Source organism: Spinacia oleracea, chromosome 6, assembly GCF_020520425.1.
Source record: "Spinacia oleracea cultivar Varoflay chromosome 6, BTI_SOV_V1, whole genome shotgun sequence".
Lineage (NCBI taxonomy): Eukaryota > Viridiplantae > Streptophyta > Magnoliopsida > Caryophyllales > Amaranthaceae > Spinacia > Spinacia oleracea.
In genome coordinates, this window is record NC_079492.1 from 147,079,386 (window position 1) to 147,102,027 (window position 22,642).

A 22,642-nucleotide genomic window follows, 5' to 3' on the forward strand; every position below is an offset into this window, starting at 1 on the left:
CTCATGTTCTAAATTTATTCAACCATGTTCTAAACTTATTTAACCATATTCTAAATTGGTTCAGCCATGTTCTAAATTTATTCAAGCATGTTTTAATTTTATTCAACAATGTTCTAAATTTTTAACCTCATGTTCTAGATTAATTCAAGCATGTTCTAAATTTATTCAACCATGTTCTAAATTTTTAACCTCATGTTCTAAATTTATTCAAGCATGTTCTAAATTTATTCAGGCATGTTCTAAATTTATTAAACGATGTTCTAAATTTTCAAACTAATGTTCTAAATTTATTCAACCATGTTCTAAACTTATTTAACCATATTCTAAATTGGTTCAGCCATGTTCTAAATTTATTCAAGCATATTTTAATTTTATTCAACCATGTTATAAATTTTTAACCTCGTGTTCTAGATTAATTCAAGCATGTTCTAAAATTATTCAACCATGTTCTAAATTTTTAACCCCGTGTTCTAGATTAATTCAAGCATGTTCTAAAATTATTCAACCATGTTCTAAATTTATTCAAGCATGTTCTAAATTTATTCAAGCATGTTCTAAATTTATTCAAGCATGTTCTAAATTTATTCAAGCATGTTCTAAATTTATTCAATGATGTTCTAAATTTGTTCAACCATGTTCTAAATTTATTCAAAGATGTTCTAAATTTATTCAAACATGTTCTAACTCCATCCAACAGTTTTCTAAATATATTCAATCATGTTTTAAAATTATTCAACCATGTTCTAAAACTTATTCAAACATGTTCTAAATTTATTGCAAAATATTCAACAAAAAAGGCGAGTGAATAAATTTCGATAATTATGTCTAATTTTTAATCTGGAAATCGTAAAAACAAAAAAAAAAAATTGGTCAAAATTCAGTGAGAGAACAAGCAGCATGTTTCTATCACTTTCTCTTTCTACTCATTTTCAATCCTTTAATCAGAGAAGCCATCCAATTGAAAATCCGATTTCTTATCTCTGATTGAAATTGATTTTGAATTGAAAGTGCTGATTGAGAAATGGAGGAGGAAGTAGGAGGATACGAGGTCGCCAGATTTCTGCGAGTGGTGAACTGAGAGCGGCGACCTATGAGCGGCACCGACAAGCTACGAGCGGCGCCGACTTGCTGCAAGTGGTGACCGGCGAGATTGAAATCGATTTTGGCGAGATTGAATTGAGAAATCAATGAAATTGAATTTCAGCGAGATCGATTTCGATTCGATTTCAAAGAATTTGAGCGAGATTGAATTAAAAAATCGATTGAATTCTTTTTACCTGATTTGCGAACCACAACTCTCTCCACCACCATTTTGGTTCGATTTCGAGTCGGCGACCGGCGATGTAATTGCTGAGGGCGGCGGCGACGAGCGATAACGAGCGACGACGGCGAGTGGCGGCCTGAGCAGCGACAGAAGTGATCGAAAAGAGAGAGAGGGGGATTGAAGAGAGAGAAAGTGCACCGGAGAAATGAAAAAAATACCGTGAATGAATAATTAATTTGGGATATTTATTCATAATAATTACGAAAATGCCATTATTAAAAAGTGTTCTCACCGTAAGGAAGTGTTCTCACCGTAAGGAAGTGTTCTCACGAGAGCCTTCCTCTATATATATATATATATATATGTACGGAGTATAATGATATGACCGTTCCCTCCCTCCAAATGAAGATGTTTTGATATACTTCATATATACCGCTTGAGTACGTTGTTTAAGGTTGATACTTCCTCCGTTTAACAAAATGTTGTCGTATAATTTTAATCACACCGTATGTTTTTATTCTTTTCCCTGATGAAAGCGTACATGGTTAATGTAAAGTTGTAAACACAAGTAAGCAGGCAATACTAAAGATGGCCGTGGGCCAAGCCCATGGATTGTGGCCTTGTGGGCCTGAACGGGCAAGGCCCATGCCAAAACCACTTATGTTATGTTGGGCCGGATCGGGTTGAAAGTTTCAAAACATGGCCCGGGTCAGGCCCACGGGCCGTCGTGCCTAGGCCATATTTTACTAAATTTAACGTGTGTCGTGCCGGGTTAAGTCGTGTCGTATCTCGTGTTTTTTCCAAAAAAATAAGCCCACAGCCCAAGATTTCGTGGTCGTATTTTACCGTGCTTATTTCGTGCCAATCTTTATCTGCAATACCAAACGAGACATAGTGGTTAGTGGTGACAAGAATTTGGTGACCTTGCGGTCCTAACCCCAAGTTTTCATCGCGAATTCGCGCCGGCCTTCTTAAAAAGTGACGTCAATCAAACAACATTTCTATTGACTTGAATCTTCATGTTAGTATTGAAATACTACTCCCTTCGTCCCGAAAAATTTGAAACCGTTTGACCGGCACGGAGTTTAATTCATTATAATTGACTTCTTATTTAATTGAAAGGTAGTTAGTAGTGGGGTATTTTTTTAATATAGATAGTGGGATGTGGTGTGGGGTCATGAATTTTCTAATGTTTATTTGGAGTAGTAGAGTTGTTGGTGGGCCCTTAGGTAAGGTGAGAAAATAATAAAGTATTATGTAAAGTTTCCATTTTTAGAAGCGTTTCAAGTAATCCGGGACGGCCCGATAAGAAAAACGTTTCAAGTATTCCGGGACAGAGGGAATATATATTACTTTCCTCCGTTTTTATTCAGTTGACATAATTTGACTTTAGCATTATAAGAACGAATGAATTATATTATCAACTAAAGAACTATGGAGTACTAAGATTAGCTAGTAATTTGACATATAGGGGTCTAGCTTATTGCCACTTTCGATGAAGACCATAAAACGAATTTTGGGCTAACATAAACCAAAGGCCAAACCGGATTAGGCCCGAAAAACACTAATCAAGATCGACCTTGAGCCCTTGTTAATGACAAAAAAACATATGTCACGGTCTTTTGTGTAAGATCAACGTTCTTACCAAATAGTTATACATTATGATCAAATAGTTATGTTCTATTAGTTATAATAAATAAATAATTATACATTCTAGCTAATCAAATAATTTCACTTATCATAGGTGAAAATTTAATGTTAGACATCAATGTGTCTTATGTGTAAAATCCATCTTGCCAAAGTATTTTGACACATCTCTATTAAATTACATATTATATTGTTTAATTCTTCTACTAACCCCTCGTAAAATCGTAAAATGTATATTTCAAGATCCGCCACTGACACTAATGATATAATTTGAGATTAAATATACCTATCGGATAAGCCATCAGGCAGCAGCCATATATCCTACACGTAGGAGTTTCAATAATACAAATTAACCGGTACAATGTATCAATAATCAACAATATTTTCTTAGAGGATAAACAAGTACATTATTATTAATAATTGAACATCGTGAATTATGCCAACATGCGTCTTTTGATCTACGTACAAGAGTAGTATAAATAAGAGTGTCAACAATTCCAACAAACGCATTGAGCAAATCATCAAAGTTGATTAACTTCTTAATTAATTAACAAGTTCATCAATCAACAACTTCCTCACATTAATTATAATCAAAATTCGTAACATGTCTGCTCAAATTAAACTTGCTATCGTAGCCTTCGTTATGTTCACTGCTTCAGGTTTGCTTCATTTCATTTCTGAGATTTATAATTTGATTATTTGATATACTACGTATTACATAATACATATATGATTTTTATTTTTGCCAGTAAAGAGTTACTCCTATTATTGCCAATTATTGTAGTTGTAGTGTGAAACCTCTTTACTTTGGCTTATTAATTAAGTGGACCGAACTCTCCTATTTTTTATTGGATTGCCAGACCTATTTTATATTCTCTGAAATTTAGCAGTACGTAATGAATTTATAACTTATGGATTAACAAGATTCACTATTGTAAAGTGCACGTGAGGGGTTAAACAAAATATGATCAATTTTATGACCAAAATGTCGTTAGTTGTTGTTTAAATTACCAAATAATCGTTCGTAGCAAAGTCTTTTACCAAACTGTCTTTCATTGTTACTCCGTAGTTTTTATTACCAATTTGGTTAACTGGCCGACTAGGAGTCATGATATCCAAGTACAAATCTTGTCTATATTATAACCGTTTTTGTAAGATCGTTTCCTAAAACTAATTTGTGGCGCTATTTATCTCCAGCAATCGCGGTAAATGCAAAGCTAGATCCAACAAACATTATGCAGATAACGAAAGAAGAGTTGATGCGAGCTGAAATAAAAGCAATGATGGAAATGAAGGGAGTTGAAAAGAAAGTTAATTTAAATGAGAAAAGCTTAGAGTTTCTCCAAAAATTGATGATGCCAAAAGATTATGATTGTACTCCTTCCGGCGGAATTTGTTCAGGTGGCGGACCTCCGGAAGAGTGTTGTTCTGGTTCATGTGTTCCTCATCCAATACTAAGGATTTTTGTATGTGCATGAGCGCATTTTTAAATAATTAAGGGTGTGTTCTCTTTAATATTCCCTAGATTTAATTTGCTCATGTGTGCTTGTAATATATACGTAGAATTAATTAATGTTAATAAAATGGGGCAAAGGGGGATATGCAAGAAAAGGGTATACAAGGATATGATAATTTATTTTGATATATATCTTGAATTATGTATGTTACCAAACTTCTCTTAGGCTTGAGCCAAGAAGAATTTGTATTTTAATTCAAAATCGTTTAATTCTTCTAATGTTTTTTTTTCTTTTCTCAATACACTTGTACGGTTACATAGTACTCCGTACATCGTAAAGGTTAATTCACCATATGTACAAATGTACAATAATCACAAAAAAAAAACATAATGTAAAACATGACAAGTCGATGAAGTGTCCAGTTCATGGCCAGAATTCTTATTTGCTTGTAGGTTCAAATTATTCAAACACACATGAAAGTTGATGCCCGTATACGAATAAATTTAAATTACAATTAATACAATTATGTCATAATATAACAAAGTACGGATTATCTATAGGTCAATATAAAAAATTATACTCCGTACGGAGTAAAGTACTCGGGGAAGAAACTAATTTTAAATACAAAAGAAAATCAGTTTGATTAAAAAAAAAAACTTACAACTTTTATTTATTATTTTAGCAAATATTTTTCTTAATAAAAGGAGATTAATTGGCAAATTTCCAAAGATAATTAGGTGGAAGACCTTGACATCCTTTTTGGCTGTACTTGTTCAGTCATGACTCATGAATCATGCATTATAACTAGAGATGGCAACGGGTCCAGGACCCTACCCTGACCCTGTCAGACCCTACCCTAAAATTAGGGTGTGGGTCTTAATTTTCTAGACCCTATTGGGTAAGGGTAGGGTATGGGCATATGATGTATCGAATAGGGTAGGGTAAGGGTCCAACTTTTTCAGACCCTTACCCTACCCATAGACCCTTAAGATCCATACCCTATCCAGACCCTACACTAAACTCGCTCAAATTTCATTAAAGAAATATAAAAATAACACAAAACGTTAAGGCAATCCACAAAATCACATTTACTCCTCTAACAACCATCCAACACTACCACTCACTAGTCAAAAAAACCTCTAACATTGACATTGTGTACTTGAGAACCTGAGATTTTTTTTAATTCGTGACCTTAGTACATTAAATTGTAATATGTTTAAGGAAATACAAGGATGATTTGGGGCACTAGGATTTATTTGTTTCAAAATGTCAAATTAATCGTTTGTCTTGTATTTTTTTTGTGCATTACATATGGTTGGATATAAAAAAATTGAAAAAAAGTTATAGAAAAAATAGGCAATACGGACCCACACCAAACCCTAGACCCTACCCATACCCTACTGGACCCATAGGGTCCGGATAAAGGTCTTGTAATTCTAAACCCTATAGGGTAAGGGTAGGGTATGGGTATAGGTCAAAAAATTAGGGTCAGGGTATTGCTAGACCCTACCCATTGCCATTCCTAATTATTACTCAATATAAAACGTTAAAAAAACAAAAAAAGAATCATCCGTGATTTGGATCGGGGAATTGAACCCGACGTGAATCGAATACGCAACCTTCTGATCTGGAGTCAGACGCGCTACCATTGCGCCACGGATCCATTTGTTGACTATATACTATGTAAATTGTATATATTCAAATATATAATTAAATAAAGATGCATAATTAATAGTAGTTGTAGAAGTTAAATTTTTCAAAGGGTAAGAGACTAAGAGCTTAATTCCACGTTTCAATCATTAATTAATAATTAAACGCACCATCTTACTTTTATATCCTTCTCACATCAATCTTATGCTTGGAGAAATAATCAAACACTACTTGAGTAGTTCGGGAACTTTAAGTTGGATTTGATTAATTATTGAAAAAAAAAAAGGAGGAAATATAGGACTGCTAAAAGTGTGGATGGAAACTCCTAATGCCATGCATCGCTACTTCACTAACTACTTGATTTAGAGTGCGTTCTATTCGACGAAATCTAATTTATAGTATAAACTAGCTCTTGAGTTTACGTATATGATTAGATAGAGGTGAAATTTGACGGTTGAAATAATATAGAAAAATAAAATTAAACGGTGAATTAATATTGAGGGTTAAAGAAGTAGATGAAGTGTAAAAAATTGAATGAATATTATTAAATGATAAATTGATATTGAACGAAGAAGATGAAGTGAAAGATGCATTAAAATTGTAAAATATAGCAAACAACAAAATAAACAATTGAAAGAAAAAAGAAAAAATAATGAGTGAAAGAAGAGGATGCCACATGTCATCTAAACATCTATGGTGTTGCTTTTTAAATACTAGGTATAAATTTATTAAACGTGATTGAAATTTATTGGACATAATCAAATCAGATCTGATTATAAGAGAGTAAGTTCGAGAGAGTATTTATAAGTTATAAGACCTGATTATAACTTACTAATCTTATAAGATCTCATTGCAACTTATCTGAATTTATCGAGTCTTAACTTATTTTTAAAAGGAAGAGAAGTAGGGAATGCATCCTTAACCACAATCCTATGTTTTGCTCTACTCCGTACTTGATATTTGAGTTATATAGATTATAGAGTGGAGAAAGAGAGTGGAGTTTTATTCCGAAAGTAAGGACATAATTTAAACTATGGTTTTACCATTCAATATTACCACATCGTATGGAATATGAACTAGTTTTGGGGCCTGACCGCTAAAGATGACTGTGAGCCAGGCCGGGCTTGGGTCTTGTTTTGAACTTCTCGAACCGGCCCGGCCCGATACAACGCGAGTCTAGATTGGGCTTGACCCATGGTTAGGCCACGGCCCGTGGGCTCGGCACGAAGCCCGGCCCGACCCACGGCCATCTTTACCGACCGCCCACCTCTCTGTTACGGAATATTCCACTTCATTTGATAGCCCAGTGCTCATTTTTCATTTAACCATTTCAATCATTGCAAGTCGAGGCAGACTACTCTGGTTAACAATGTTCTTTAGTGTACGAACACCACGTAGTAGTACTAAATAAAACAAGGTCAAATTGTTTCTGTACTGGTTTTCATCAACATAGGTACTAAAACAAGGTCAAATCGTTTCTGTACTGGTTTTCTTTCATCAACATATTTTCTTCATTTAAGTAGAACAATAACAACAGCAACAACAAGTACAACAACAGCAACAACAACAACAGCAGCAGCAGCACACCCAAAAAAACCTGAAACATGCAGCACACCGAAAAAATGGCCAGTGCCCGAGACTGCTGTACAAATCTTGAACACAGATTTATTTTCCGTTGTTGCAGAAATGTGAAAAATTTGTACCGAATACAAGAATGGCTGATTGATTATCCTTAAACGACTGATTAGCAGTTCATCCACAAATTAAGCAGCATCATCATTCATCAGTAACTTGACTTCTGTTAATCATCAACTCAATGAGCTGCTCAATTGCTCATTGCTCATGTTGCTGAGATGGCTGTTGTAAAAAGGAGAATAAGAAGTCAACAATTGCATTATGATTTGAACATTAAGTTGCTCTTAAACATATTCACAATTTATCATTGGAATCACCTTAATACATTAAGTTACTCGTTTTAAAGATGATGTAGAAGTTGCTCAAGCTATATAACTCCATATTCAATCACAATATAGCTAAGGGGATCAAATTAAGTTACAGTCTGTTGGCTTTTGACTTTTGGTTTTTTGACGTGGTCAAACAACCAATATGCATGCTCGGTAGGTGGCTTTTTTCTTGGCTGAAAGATTGTTTTTTTCGCCTAAACCCAAAAGTTAGTAAGAATATCTTTTTTTACATTGGCTATTGGCTTTTCCTTTTACTAATTACATTACATATTAGATCTGAAATCCAAGAATGTTAAATCAAAATTCTAAACTACATACCTTCTTTCTCTTCGTCCTGTTTCGTTGTTCCGATTTGAGAACCACGAGGAACATAAATAAGGCTGCCTTTACATACATCAACCCAAACACAATCCACAACCCCATTGATTTCACCACTTTCTGCTATTTCCTCACCCTTAATATCATACCACAAAATCTTATGTTCAGTTTTGTTAACTGTCATCCTAAGCAAAACCCGATGGCTGAGACTACGGTAGGCAACAGGTGAAACTCGCAACGATTGAAACACACTTGAATCCGATATTTTAAACAGCTTAACCCAAGATTGTTTCACGCCGTACTCATTCATAACCCATATATCAACAACGGATTGCTCCAGATTCTTATCTGACAAGTACAAACATCCATCCAAAACCCCAAAATCCAGCAATCTAGAATGAGAGTTTGAACTCATTATCATACAGTCTGGTAAAGGAACATCATTAGTCCACTGTTTTTCACAAAGATCGAAACAACGGATCCTATATTTACCTTCTTGTAAACTCCAAAACTTCCAATGAAGAAGATGATTGTTGATAAGTGCACCATTCTGACAACCTCCCATTGAATCTTGTGGGGGTATCCACTCAATTACTTCCCATGAATTTGAGTTCAAGCTATAAACATGAACTATCCTATCAACTCGATGACTAAGGAACCCCATTGAAGGAGAACGGTCAACGATTCTAACAACTTTGTAATCATCGTTTCTGAAATCATACCCAAACCCGAAATTCAGAGCAGAGTATCTTCTTGGCGGAAGTAAAGTGGGGATTTCCTTATAACTTCCAGTTGATGGATTAAGAACAACAAGACAGTAAGGCCTGTAACTCTGAATACAGAGCAACCCGTTACACGACCCAACAACTAACGGGTCAATCCCAAAACTGGGTAGCTTGAAAGCAGGAGTTTCAGGCATATCTATGTTGAACAAATAGAGATTATGATCACTTTTAGTGAGGATGAGGAGGTGGTTTGAGGTAGAGTTTGCAGCATAGGTGAGATGTTGGTGAATGAATTCTGGGCTTGAAATTAAGGCTAACCATTTTTTGGAAACACATTTAAACCGCGAAAGTGATTTTGCAGGTAATCTTGGGAGTATGCCATTGTCTATTATCTCAGATGGTGTAGTTGCCATCATAAGAATTCTCACTCTCTCTATCTGTATCTACCTGGGATCAAATGGCTACGTAAGATACGAGGTGTTATGAATTTGATAAAAAAAAATCTGCATATGCATATGCACATGAAACTCTCAGTATTACACAATTGTTACTATTTTTATGGAGAAATTTATAGGTGATTCCAACTCAGACAGTATAGTTAACAAATGTGGTAAGCATGAACATTGATACAGTCAAAAGTTCATTAATTTATGCTTTAGACTATATTTTAAGACTTAAAACTGCAAGTCTTCACCTACAACGTACGGAAATTAATATCTTAAGTATGTGTAATTGTGCATAGAACATGGTTGTACTGTATAATACATTATCTATATCTAGATTTATAGATAATAACAAACTAACAACCACTTCATTTCCATAAATAGTATTAAGAGAATAATAATATGCTTAAGCATCTTATGGGATGGTTGATGTATTAACTAAATAACTAATGCCCCCTTGCTAATTATGCAGAAGTAGCAGAACTATATGTATGTTACTCGGACTCTTCGTTTCACATCAAGTATCTGTGTCGAATCCTAGACACTCCGACATGGGTAGGACACTTGAACACTTCATGTTGTGCAAAAATCATGGAATAATTTCAAAAAAAAGCCACATCAAGTACATGTGTCGGATCCTAACACTCCGACATGTATAGGAAAGTTGAACACTTCATGTTGAGCAAAAATCATGGAATAATTTCAAAAAAAGCCACATCAAGTACCTGTGTCGGATCCTAAACACTCCGACATGTATAGGAAAGTTGAACACTTCATGTTGAGCAAAAATCATGGAATAATTTCAAAAAAAAGCCACATCAAGTACCTGTGGCTGTGTCGGGGACACTCCGACATGGGGCACTTGAACACTTCATGTTGTGCAAAAATCATGGAATAATTTCAAAAAAATGCCACATCAAGTACTTGTGTCGGATTCTAAACACTCCGAATTTCAAAAAAAAGCCGAGTCGGACACATAGACACATATCCAAGTTTGAGTAACATAGATGCAGAACTCGGAAAAAATAAAGATACCAAGTGGCTTAAGTTTGTCAAACTAAAAAAGAACAAACACTAAAAAGGCTAGCTTGGAACTTTTTAACATACCTTTCGAGGTTTGACTCAATGAAACAGCTTCAAATTCTGATAAGATGTCTATACTCCAACAGTAGTTGCCCTCTTACACAACCAATTCACCAACATTGTCGTTGTATAGACCATAATACTCTTATTTAAACACACATGAGGCGCTCGGAATCAAAGGAAAAAGAACATACTACATGAGTAGTTGAAAGTTTTCCATAAACCTTTGAAATAATACCAAATAAGAAGAAAATATCTAGGACAATAATAGACTACAAAACAGTCACAATTAATAATGGGCTGTCAGTTGATCCACAATCTAATTGTGGAGATTTCACTGGCCAATAATTGTTAGAAGACAAAACTGTCAACATAATTAGTAGAAATATAGGAAATTATGCACATTAAGTAAATGTACAGAGTCATGTACTCCCTTCGTCCCAGATTAGTTGTTACACTTTTATTTTTCGTCCGTCCCAGATTAGTTGTTACACTTCTAAATTAGGAATGACCCTACAATTATTATATTGTATGTCTCTTCCCACTAATTTTTTTTTTGTCCCTTCACCCTCTCTCATTCAATTAAAAAAATACCCTACTAACTCTTATCACATCTACTTTTTTTAATAAAATAACAATTGATAACCAAACAACCACTTACGACCTAAAATTTTGTGCAAAGGTAAGTGTAACAACTAATCTGGAACGGAGGGAGTATTACTGATAAAAAAACAACCATGAAAATTAAATAGGGCAAGAAGTCAAGAACAATGACAGGAGAAGTCTCCAGAAAGAAGGTTACCATATGTTGACAAATTGATAATGATGTTACAATTTAGATATGGGGATGGACCGATAGAGATGGAATGAGTAGAGACGATAACAATTCTAGCTCACGTGCTAGAATTATACTTGTGTGACTGTTATTTTGGGATTGTGGAAGTGCTAGAAATTTGATTAGTAGTGGAAAAAGACACTCGTAATAATCTCTTCGTTACTATATAGTTGTCGCTTTAGCATTTGCATAGGAAGTAGTAGTTTAAGAGAGGACAATGAGATGTTTTATTTATCCTGTTACTAAGATCATTAATTTATAGTAAATACGAAGTAACAATTATTATACTCACTTCGTCTCTTAATGATCTTCATGTTTGGAATCTTACAACTATTTAAAATTTAAAAGAATCTATTACTTTATCCTTAATATATAAGAAAAAACATGATCATGTGGGGTCTTGTTTGATTCGTTGCTTTAAAAATATCAAATTTTAAATTATTTTTTACTAATTAATACGAAACTAAAGATATTGAAAGTCCACGTCGTGCATGGACAAATATGCACAGTAAAACATGAAGATCAATAAGAAACGGGTGGGAGTACTTCATAATTGTTGAAATTATGTTGGGCATACTCTTCCTCCTAAATTTCTCTTGAAATACACATAACTCCACTTTTCCTAGGCGTGTATTTATATTTTCCACTCAATTCCATAATAAGGATTAAGGATTATTGTATGATTTATTTAATGGAAGTTTTTTTTATTTCTTAAAAGTGACAACAATGAAATTAGTTATGTTGGGGTTTGTATGCATGTGGAGATGGGTTCAAGGGAAACAAACAAGAGAACATAAGGGAGGTCACAAGTGATTAAGGAACTTGGGGGAAGCATTTTTAGGAGCCGCATCAAAGCCCACGGGTGCGGGGTCCCTGCCCGCGCCCTGGCAATCTTGCCTTGAAACTCCTCGGCAAAAACGCCCGCCAAGTCCCCGGCCCCCTCGGAAAAAACCCGCACCCCGGGTCCCCGGCCCGCGGGTGCGTGTTTCTCCGCAGCTGATTTTCGGTTTGTTTTGTTCCTAAGTCGTTTATGAGCCACGTGGCTTATTTATGACCGCCCTAACAATGTATACACTCATTGTAAGCATTTTAGTTAGAGGATGCTAAAGAGAAAGAGAGCAAAGATGTAGCCTCGTATAAGCTCATAGTCTCATACACTTAGGGTTAAGCGAGGGAGAGTTTAAGGAGGAACTTTCATCGGTTTATGGTCGATGAAAGGTTCCATATCTTTGTTGTTGTTCTTCATCATCATGTTTTTCATAGAATATTGGTGGGTTTTCTCCCGGCAATCGGGTTACCAAGGTACTTGTTTGATTGATCTTCGTTTTCATATTTGGTTTGCTTACTTGTTTGATTGATCTTCTTTATTGTTAATCACACACGAGTTAGTACCACACGGTGTTCCGTTATCCCTAACAAGTTAAAGCCGCAATTATTTAGGAATAAGAGTACACTTTAAGGCTGATTTTACACCATTATCCCCCAACAAGTTAAAGCCGCAATTCTTTAGGAATAAGAGTACACTTTTAAGGCTGATTTCAACTGTATATTTCCAAAAGAACAAAAGACCAAATCACATCCCAGCAACATTCATATTCATATTAACATAATTGGGGTTTTATAATACTCCGTATATGATTACTTGCAAATTGCAACTCACGGATTACGATGGACTATTATGAAACAGAGTAAGTACTCCCTCCGTCCCGGAATACTCGATCCGGTTTGACCGGCACAGAGTTTAAGGTACTTGAATTGACTTATTTAATTTAATAGGTAGTAGTTGATAGTGGGGTATATTTTAATGTAGTTAGTGGGAAATGTGTAAAGAGGTGGGGTTGGGGGAGAGTAGGGGTTGAATTTTTAATTATTTTTTGTATGGAGTAATGGGTAGGTGGGATAAAAGGGGTGGAGTAAAAAATAATATAATATTGTTAAAATATTTTCATTTTTAGAAACAGGTCAAGTATTAAGGGACGGCCCAATAATGAAAACAGGTCAAGTATTCCGGAACGGAGTGAGTACTTGTTTATTTATGATCTTGAGTTCAACCCAGCTGTACTATGAAGCTACAAACATGAATTATGCCTAAAATTCACACCAGAAAATCTCACACACACACAAAAAATCCCCAGAAAAATAATCCCAAATTCTCAATAGACAAATTAAAAATGCAAGCAATGAAAATTATGCTGTTAATTACTGTAAAAAGAGTGAAGATTACCTGAAGAGTGAAATAATGATGGGTTAATCAGGTTGCAACTTGCAAGATTAGTAGTCTCTGTTTGAACTTTGAAGGTGAGTCTTGTATTCTGCTAATCTGGTATACGCAACACCAAACGGATGATGCCCATAACCGGCACGTGGATGAACCACATTATCCTCGTGGATGACATCACTAATTTCGTTCAAATAGTAAGAAGGTTTGATTTTTGGAAATTTGACATCAGCAGTGATAACTAATTAACTATGAGCGTTATGCTTAAAAATGTCTCAACTTTTAATTAACCTAAAACGTTTCTAATTATTAGGGGTACCATCACAAAATTTGTTCTTATGCATAGTTGTTTTTTTTTTTTTTTTTTTGTGTGGTAAATGAAGTATTTGATATTATTAAGTTATTAACCAAAATGAACACAAGCTAAAAGCCAAATAAGCTAAAATTCTAAACCCCTGTAGGGGTTCCCTGGTATAGCTTCCCAGTTAAGTAAAACTAAACTCCACATTCCGGAGTTTTTTACACATAAAACATCGTACGAACACAACAAACAAAATCTGCCTATATATATGTTGTTTATATATCTTGAGAACAATTATGAAACTTCCTCATATTCCTTTCCCTCCATAACTTATAAACAGAAGTCATCATAGTCATACGATACACTTGATGCTTTGAAGAATTGCTCTTGATATAATGATTGGCAAATTGTAACATATAAACAAAAGAATTGCTCTTATGCATAGTTAAACAGCTTAATCGGTTATTATAAAAAAAAAAAAAAAAAAAAAAAAAAAAAAAAAAAAAAAAAAAGCTTAATCGGTTAATATAGCCACCAAAACTCAACCCTTCCACCTTTATTTATTTCTCCATTCACCTCTCCACCCACTTCCATATTAACTGGTTGAGCATATTAATTAAGGGTGAAATTATTTTGAGATAATACCCCTAAAAGTTAAGGATCGATGTGAGGAAATTAAAAGTTAAGACTTTTTAAAGAAAACCACCTTGATATTGAAAATGTCAATTTCCTTGATTTTATTCAAAAATATTTTAGTATTCCAAACATCTAATGGAAACAATTGGTATAGAGCGGATTAAAGGAGAGGTTTGAACTCAAAAGGCTAGTTTTAAAGCTAATTGTATGAGGCTTTTGGAGGATAGGTTTGTCATTGGGTGTGAAATTAATATTCTATCTTAAAGTTTGTCATATTTATAACCTTTTACTATAGATTTTAAAACTTGCTCCACCAATAAATTAGTCTAGTATCCTTAATAATCAAGTTACCTGATGAAGTAATGGGTATTAAACAAACTTGAGACATTTTCTTTTAGTCAAAGTTGGATGGATCTGGTTATTAAACCGGTCGGGTCGAAGCCGATGCAGTCAAAATTGAGTGAAACTATAAAAAAGAAATTTTAAAGCGAGTTAATATTGAGAGGGTGAAAGCAAGTCACGAGTCTATAGCGGACCGATTGTGGCAGACCAACAATCGAGCAAGTAAAATTGAAAAAATAGAGATACAAAAGTGATTACATAAGTAAGTCAGAACTTATACAAATAACATTTTATGTCAAAATTATCCGCCTATAATTATATAAACTAGAATCTATATTAATCATGTTCAATAAAGACACGGTCCATTAGAGCTCTTTAGCATGACTCTAGCCCCTTACCCATTGGAGTATTGAATTACTCTGGTCAATAAACATGTCTAGTCTCGACGAGTCGATGACTGTGACTTAATTAATGGGAAAATCTAAACCCATAAGATTGCAAAGGCTACACATACCTATTCATACAGCTCCATATTAAATACCCATATACTTTTCTAAATAAAATAAATTCCCTCCGATTTTTTTATATGCAATAGACTTTTTGTTTTTTTTTAATAATTATACGGAGTAATTTATACAACTATTTGTGGAGCAGTTAAGCAACCCAATCGAACCATATAAAAATAGCTCACGAGTTTCACGACTTAGTACACTTAGTAGGTATGACCATATGAGGCCATGGCCCATGAGGAATGCAAATAGTATTTGTTAAAATCAGATTAACAACAAGGATAAAGTTGGTTGTTTTTTATAATTACAGGGGCACAACATAAACGATTTTAAATGCATGGGTACAACGTAGAATTCAAATAAACACAGAGGTATAAGGTTAAAATAAAAAATTGAAATTCCTTACCCTATCTTCCAGTACAATCAGATGGACTTGTAAAAAAATTCTAGGTTTTTAATGTAGCAAACGCCTACACAATATTGGACTCAGCGACTCACCACTGCAATCTCAACTCGTTTATTAATGGGCTGACCTGATTCCGACCCAACCCAACCCAACCCATTGTCAGCTCACTCATAACATAGTTGGGTACTTGGCATCAAGAAATTCCCTGAGGGTGCGAGCAGCTTTCTGGCCGCCCATCAAATCAGCCAGCTTCTCAATTGGAACAAGAGCCAGATCAGCTAAGCTGTTGCATCCATCCATTATGGTCCTGTAGTTTGAATCCGTGACACCTGGCAGTCGTCTCAAGAACTCCACAGCAGATGTGTTGTAGTTTTCAGCTCTGCCATGGATAACCATAACTATTTCAGAACTCATAACCAATTATTCCTTGATATTTGAGTATTTTAACTTCTAAGGAATTGAATGTTCTTGTTTGGTTGAGCAAAGGAAGTTAGAATTCCCCATTTTGGGGGAACTAGAACTTCCTACTATGCTCATGTCAACCAAACAATCTCTTTGCTCTCTACTTCCTAGGAAATGAGATTTCCCATGCATTATAATGTCAACCAAACTAGCCCTAGATATGTTTTTTCACAAATTCACTGAGGATATCTTTGTCGAAGCATCAAAACAGCATAGTCCGATGAAATAAAGGATAAACAATAATCTCACCTCACATCATCCTCAACAATTCCTTCTTCTGAGGGTACACCAACTCTTGTTGCTTTGACCTCATCGGGTTCATCTTGGTTTGCTTTAAGGGAGGCAAATATTTCAGCTGTTGCATGCAAACTGCGAGACCAGACAATACGCAAGCGGGGGAAGTGCATAGCTAGCAACGTTAGCTTTGAGATGATACTATTTGGTGTAACATCATCACCAATATCACTTGCTGACTGAGAATTTCAAAATAATCAAATTAGCACCCAAGTTGATCAATGCCTCAAATGATTTGATTTGCACCTGGGATATGAAATAATTGACCAGAAAGTTTTTCTTTATGTAATCATTTTATAAAAAATATATTTTCCAGCTCCCAAGGTCCAAATAGTGTAGTATATGCGTAGTAATGCGTAGTAAATAGTAAAACAAATATTCCATCTATAGTAATAAGAGTGGTACTGACCAGAAAAGAGAAGCTCTTGTCTTGTGAAAACTCGATCAAGAGAACAGGTATTCTATAATATCGCACCATTGTCTCGATTTGATGATAGAGCCGTCCAGACGCGAAACTTCCAAACAGATCCTGGATGCTCTTCCTTTCTACACATATCAACGGGGAGAGGATGTAGTCGCCAACTTCCAAGGTCACTGGTATTATGCGCATGCCCTTCTGGTGGAGGACATTTGGAAGGCTGCTCATGAACTCTCTCATGTCCACTATAACCTAACATAATCAAATTTTTAAAGAAAAAAAAAGGTTAAAAAAATTCAGCTCTATATTAAGCTACTTTAACTTGCAGCAAAAAAAAAAACTAAATTATCTCATGCCTGCATTTCTTTCTCAGCTTCCTTTCTTCCACCAGCTTTTCTGGTTATTGAGTTTTGTGTCACTGATGATTGTGACTCAATAGGATAATCTAAACCCAGAAGATGGTCATCCTGACAAAAAGAAAATCACAAGAGACAGAAAAGTCCGCGATTAAACGTTTAGTTTTTTTGAACAAAAATTACCAGCCACTTAGGTTTTCGGATTAACATCAATTCTAAAATCAAATAGAAAAGCTTTCATATTTAACAGATCTCTTCAAACAAAAACATGTTACGTCTTTCCACACGATAAACATGGAGAATCATGTATGTTCAGAGAAACAAATAGTTGAGCTCTCATTCTAATTGATAAAAAAAATAGTAGCAGCAGTAAACTTGCAGCAACACGTCAAAAATTAAGTTAAGAGGCAAGTTAAGTCTGTTACTACGAAATATAATTATAAGCTGAATATTTTGATGCAATTGAGGGAGAAGAAAACCAGAGGATGATAAAGCAATAAAGAGCTAAAGAAGATCATGATGAATAAAGGTGTCTGCAACAAGATATGCAGCCACGGAAATATGCAATGCCCAGAAAATATTTTATTGACAAACATTCAAGTAAAAAAAGACATGAGATACAACCAGTGTTTAAAAAAGCGCGCTTAAAGCACGCTTAAGCCCTGAAGCTCGAAGCTCTAGGGCAAAGCGCTTAATTAGGTCTGAGCGAAGCTCTTGTGATTAAGCCCGCCGAAGCGCGCTTAAGCACAAGAAGCCCGCGAAGTGCAAAAAGCAAGCTTTTGGCGCTTCATTGAAATTCTTTTTTTATTATTATTATTTTACGTTGAAAGCTTTTCTATATGTTGTTATTTGTTTTGGACCACTCTCTTTTAATCCTTAACAATAGAAAGTATACCAACAGTCCAAAAAAGAAGAAAAGAGAAGACAACAGTCACAACAGCCGACCCTAGCTTCTAGCTTCTGGATAAACACTATGTTATATGCTTTATTTTTGTTAAAGCAAAGAGTAATATGTTTTTGTTAAAGCAAGGAGTAATATATTTTTGGAAGCAAATCTGATGTTTATATATTTTTGTGGTTATTATAGTAAGATATATTCATAATAGTAAAAATCTTTAATTCTTAAAAAGTGCGCTTCACTTCGATGAAGCCCGCGCCTTGCGCTTGCGCTTTGCGCTTAAGCTCTGGGACTCATATCGCTTTAGTGCGCTTTGCGCTTTTTTATACACTGGATACAACATAGTTAAATTCAGAAGACCATTCTAGTAAAGAAGAGACAAGTAAAAAGAAAAAAGTGCTGATATCAACATTTACATAGGCGTTATTGATATACACAAAGGATAGCTCACCCACTCTAGTCTTTACTGGAAGAGAGTAAGATTAGGGTCAAACATGTATTCATACATACAAAAAGGGGCTGGCAACAAGCAATTTGCAAAATAGCAAGACAAATATAATCTCACTTTCAACTGTCACTTAGGATCTGTATCTTCGAGAGTTCATATTATAATTGCCAACAGTAGAAAAGAACATACCAGGTTAACTGGAATCATCATCATCGATTTTTGCCTAATCAAAGACTCGAATGCGCCATTTTCACGGCGTATACTTGCTTCAAACTTCTGCACTTCGGTCGAATCTTCATAGAAGAGAAAGTAAACTTTCAGCTTCTTGGAAGGATTCTCAGCATTGTAGACCTCCACTTCCCGAACAAAGGTGATATCAGGGTGGTAAGCAATGATTACAGATGGCTTCAAAATGTCAAGTATAGGCTGATCACTTTCTAGGGCATGAAAATGTACAGGGGGTAGTGTCCTCTGGCTTGTGGGAGCATCAGCACTAATATCTTCAGTATGTCTCCTAAGGACCCCATTTTCAGCAAGTAGAGTTCTTTGTTCGCCTTCAAGAAGACCATCTTCAGATATTGTATTATCACCAGTTATCTCATCTTCATTAACAGGACTAGCAACTTGAGATTTATCAATACTTTTAGATTTGCGACGGTTATTATTGTGCTTTTCTATGCCCTGTTTTTCCTGCAAGGGTTTCTCGCTTTTCCCCTTTCTTTTTCCTGGTGCATTTTCTTCATTGACAACATTTTGTTGACAGGTATCTACAGAGGTTGCTTCTTTCTTGGATAATTTTTTTACCGCTGATGCAGCAGCCAGTAGCGCATCATTTTCCTGCTTGTTTGTGCTGCTAACCTCTGCATCTTCTTTACCAGTTCTTGGAACAACTCCATCAAGTATTCCAATACCTTTAGGCTCTTTTGTTTTCTTCTTAGCACCTTTGTGTCGTCCTTGATAACCTTTCAGTTCTACTTTGCTTAGCAAGTATTTCTCCCATTCTTCCCGCATGACCTGTCCAAGAAATTATGCAATGTGTCTCCTTTTAGAAACAAGGATAGCAGCACCATAACAGAGTTTTATTAAACAAAAGTCTACAAAAACTGTGCGCATTCAAACAGCAAATTGATCACATTAAAAAAACAGAGTTTCTGCAGAATTGTCGCCTCAAAAATGTAATCAAGTTTCCACAAGGCCAAAATTAAAAGTAGATTGCACCATGACATGCAAGATCATTGTTTTAATGCTTTACAGATACCACAGTTACAGCCAGAAGAATGGTAAAGGCAAAAAGGAGGAGGGAAGAAGAAAGACAGGACCTCAGATGAGCTAGGGAGGAATGCCCAAATGACAACTAGGGGAATTAGCAATTTAGCATTAGCCAACGGAGTCAACAGATCTGGCATCTGATCAGACCTGATTTGGAAGTCTCAGAAAAACACACTAATTGCAACCCATTATTGAGTGATGAACCCGGCAAAATGGTTTAGAATTGAATAAAATTGCTTTGTTCGCCAAACAAGTGCATATGATTGCATTTGTGAAATAAGCTTTTGCCAAAGTAGGAAATGACTGAGACGGTAAAATGGATCAGTTTTGACTCTTTTGAGGGCTACAACTTGCCAAGAATTTGAAATGAGTAAAAACATCTGTTTAAAATCACAATTAAGCCTCTGTCATGTATAGAAAAAAGCTACGTCATATAAGAACATGAATGTTAATATTACCTTCTTAGGGCCATTTGTAATGCAATCCTCAAGCTGCATGCATGAATGCTCGTCCTTGCATGCTACTAAAACAATTCCATTGCTATCATCTTCATTTTCAATCACAATTTCATCACTTGATGATTCTTGTTTCTTCCTCTCTGCTTCAATCTCCTCTAAAATGTCCTGGGAAAAAACTGGTCTTGTCAAAAACAGGATCATATGGCAACAACACACGAATTATAATTGTGTATACATTAAAAAAAATGAAAATGATAAAAGAAGAAGAGATAACGACAGATACGATAAAGAAAGAAACAAAACTCACTCACTCACACGTAACACCTTCCACTTTGGTGGTTCCTCCAGAATCTCTTGAACAAAAACTCCTCCACTTGAAGCTGAAAGCAAAGCAAGGTCATTAGAAGCAAATATTTGACATAAGAAATGCAGGGTGTAAAAGATATTCATTCAGCAATTCAACTTGTCTTTTCTTCTCAAACTTTCAATTGCTATAAACCACCATATATTTTGTTTTCATCCAAATTCATTTTCAAAACCACAACACCAAAAACTCCAAAAACAAATAATCACTCACCTTCTTTCTCAGTGCTGCTCTCCTTCAACTTTCTCTTCTTCCCTGACACATTTTTGCTCTGCTCACTTGGCTTCCCGGCTTCTGTTTTTGTAAAAAGGTACACCCGTTTCTTTGCATACTCAAATATCTTATAACTTGATTCCGCAAAAATCCAGACTGACCTAAAACTCTCTGAAACCCTCAGTGAATCCAAATACTTCAAATAAGTAACCGCGTCATACCTAACAACAGAAAAGAGATATTGTAAGAACAGCAAACAATAAAAGTTTCCAGTCAACAAATTGCTGCACCCAATATCTCAAGAATTCACAAAGTCTGCACTCAGTCCAATCCAAATACAAGTACAAGTCATCACCAAATTTATTGTGATCTAAAATATAAACCATTCTACATCACCAATCAAGTACGATGAGCAGAACATTGAACGTCACTTCAAATTAACGATATACTCCTAGGCTCCTACCAATATGAAAACCATGTTCAATACTACTTTACCAATACAATTTTAACTGAACTCAATACTACGAGGATATGAATAAAAAGTATGATCCATTATAATGTATATCTATGAATAAAAAATCAGTACCTAACAAGATAATCCAACAGCTTCCTCAAGGTCTTCAAATCCGAAACAAGCTGTTTAGTCTTCTTAGCTAATGTATGCCAAATTGGGTCTAATTGTCTCTTAATAATCTCATCAAAAGATTTGAACAACCCATTTTCAACTGTTAAATCCTCAACATCAACCTTATTAGTCCTCCTCATTTCTTTCAAACAAGCATCCATAACTTCAATTATGGCCTTTTGAATCCCTTTCATCGCCGAATTCATAGGAACTCTAACATCTACCACCTCAGAAGGGCTCCTCTCGAGTTCCTGCGAAACATACACCTGAAACCTTGGCCACAAATGCAGCTTTCTAACGAACAAACACTTCATAATCCTCTCCGCCTTCGCAAACCCAGAAACCATAGCAAAAGGCTTATCAGAAAACGCCCTTATATAGGCATTCTTATTAAACGACCTCAAAATTCGAACGATAAACGCTTCCGTCGAGGTCTCGGAGAGAGAATGTGCATTTAGAATAAGAATGCCGGCAATTTTCGAAGTGGGAATTCTAGAGGTGAGAAGATCAACAATGAGAATACGAGAAGTAATGAAATAAACGCCGCCGGAAGTGTAAAGTGCGTTGCGCTGGTGAGACGGCAGCTCCGAAGTGATTTCGGTAGGTCCGTCGTTGAAATTAGGGTTAGGGTTTGAAATTAGGATTGATTTTCGTTGGCAAGGGTTGGCAGAAAGGATTAAGAGAGTACCTTGATCGGAGGAGTGCAGGGAGAGAAGATTTGCGACGAGTTTGGGGAGAGAAAGACCGGAAGAGAGAACCACTAAGCCCCCATTTGGATCTTCCAAGAGGTCCGATATTATATGCTCGTGAAATTGTACCATTTGTTCTTCTCAATTGTGAAATCAGGGTTCTTTTCTATTTGATTTGGTGGTATTTTTTAAGTTTACGACAAGAATTGAGATTTCTAGGGTTTTGCAGAGATTGAATTTGGGGTTTTCTCTGTCCTCTGCATTGAAGGAGGTAAGATGGCGGGAAGAAAGAGGATGAACAGATGAAGGTGGTTGTTTCAGTTGAAGTAACTAAAAGCCCAAAAAGGTCA

At 35.5% G+C, this 22,642-nt stretch overlaps 3 protein-coding genes and 1 non-coding gene across 5 annotated transcripts; 1 reads left to right on the forward strand and 3 right to left on the reverse strand.

The window, feature by feature from the left end:
- The first annotated feature begins 3,402 nt into the window (after positions 1–3,402).
- Positions 3,403–4,667, forward strand: LOC110781458 (uncharacterized). The gene is made up of 2 exons (XM_056831396.1): positions 3,403–3,570; positions 4,109–4,667. The coding sequence occupies exons 1-2, from the start codon at positions 3,516–3,518 to the stop codon at positions 4,387–4,389; spliced, it is 336 nt and encodes a 111-aa protein (XP_056687374.1). The 5' UTR covers positions 3,403–3,515; the 3' UTR covers positions 4,390–4,667.
- A 1,292-nt stretch (positions 4,668–5,959) lies between these two features.
- Positions 5,960–6,031, reverse strand: TRNAW-CCA (transfer RNA tryptophan (anticodon CCA)). The gene has a single exon. It is a non-coding gene; the product is annotated as a tRNA-Trp (tRNA).
- A 1,397-nt stretch (positions 6,032–7,428) lies between these two features.
- LOC110781771 (F-box protein CPR1) lies at positions 7,429–13,622 on the reverse strand. Of its 2 annotated transcripts, none has more exons than XM_021985823.2 (3): positions 10,576–13,622; positions 8,301–9,472; positions 7,429–7,875 (listed from the first exon to the last, which is right to left on the reverse strand). In XM_021985823.2, the coding sequence occupies exons 2-3, from the start codon at positions 9,439–9,441 to the stop codon at positions 7,859–7,861; spliced, it is 1,158 nt and encodes a 385-aa protein (XP_021841515.2). In that variant the 5' UTR covers positions 9,442–9,472; positions 10,576–13,622; the 3' UTR covers positions 7,429–7,858. The 2 variants fall into 2 exon arrangements, with proteins under 2 accessions (XP_021841515.2, XP_056688992.1); XM_056833014.1 differs by having other exon boundaries at positions 8,301–9,486.
- Positions 13,623–15,633: 2,011 nt separating this feature from the next.
- LOC110781770 (DNA repair endonuclease UVH1) lies at positions 15,634–22,642 on the reverse strand. Its single transcript, XM_021985822.2, has 9 exons — positions 21,565–22,642; positions 20,979–21,199; positions 20,717–20,781; positions 20,402–20,566; positions 18,864–19,688; positions 17,329–17,439; positions 16,964–17,224; positions 16,510–16,733; positions 15,634–16,177 (listed from the first exon to the last, which is right to left on the reverse strand). The coding sequence occupies exons 1-9, from the start codon at positions 22,422–22,424 to the stop codon at positions 15,967–15,969; spliced, it is 2,943 nt and encodes a 980-aa protein (XP_021841514.2). The 5' UTR covers positions 22,425–22,642; the 3' UTR covers positions 15,634–15,966.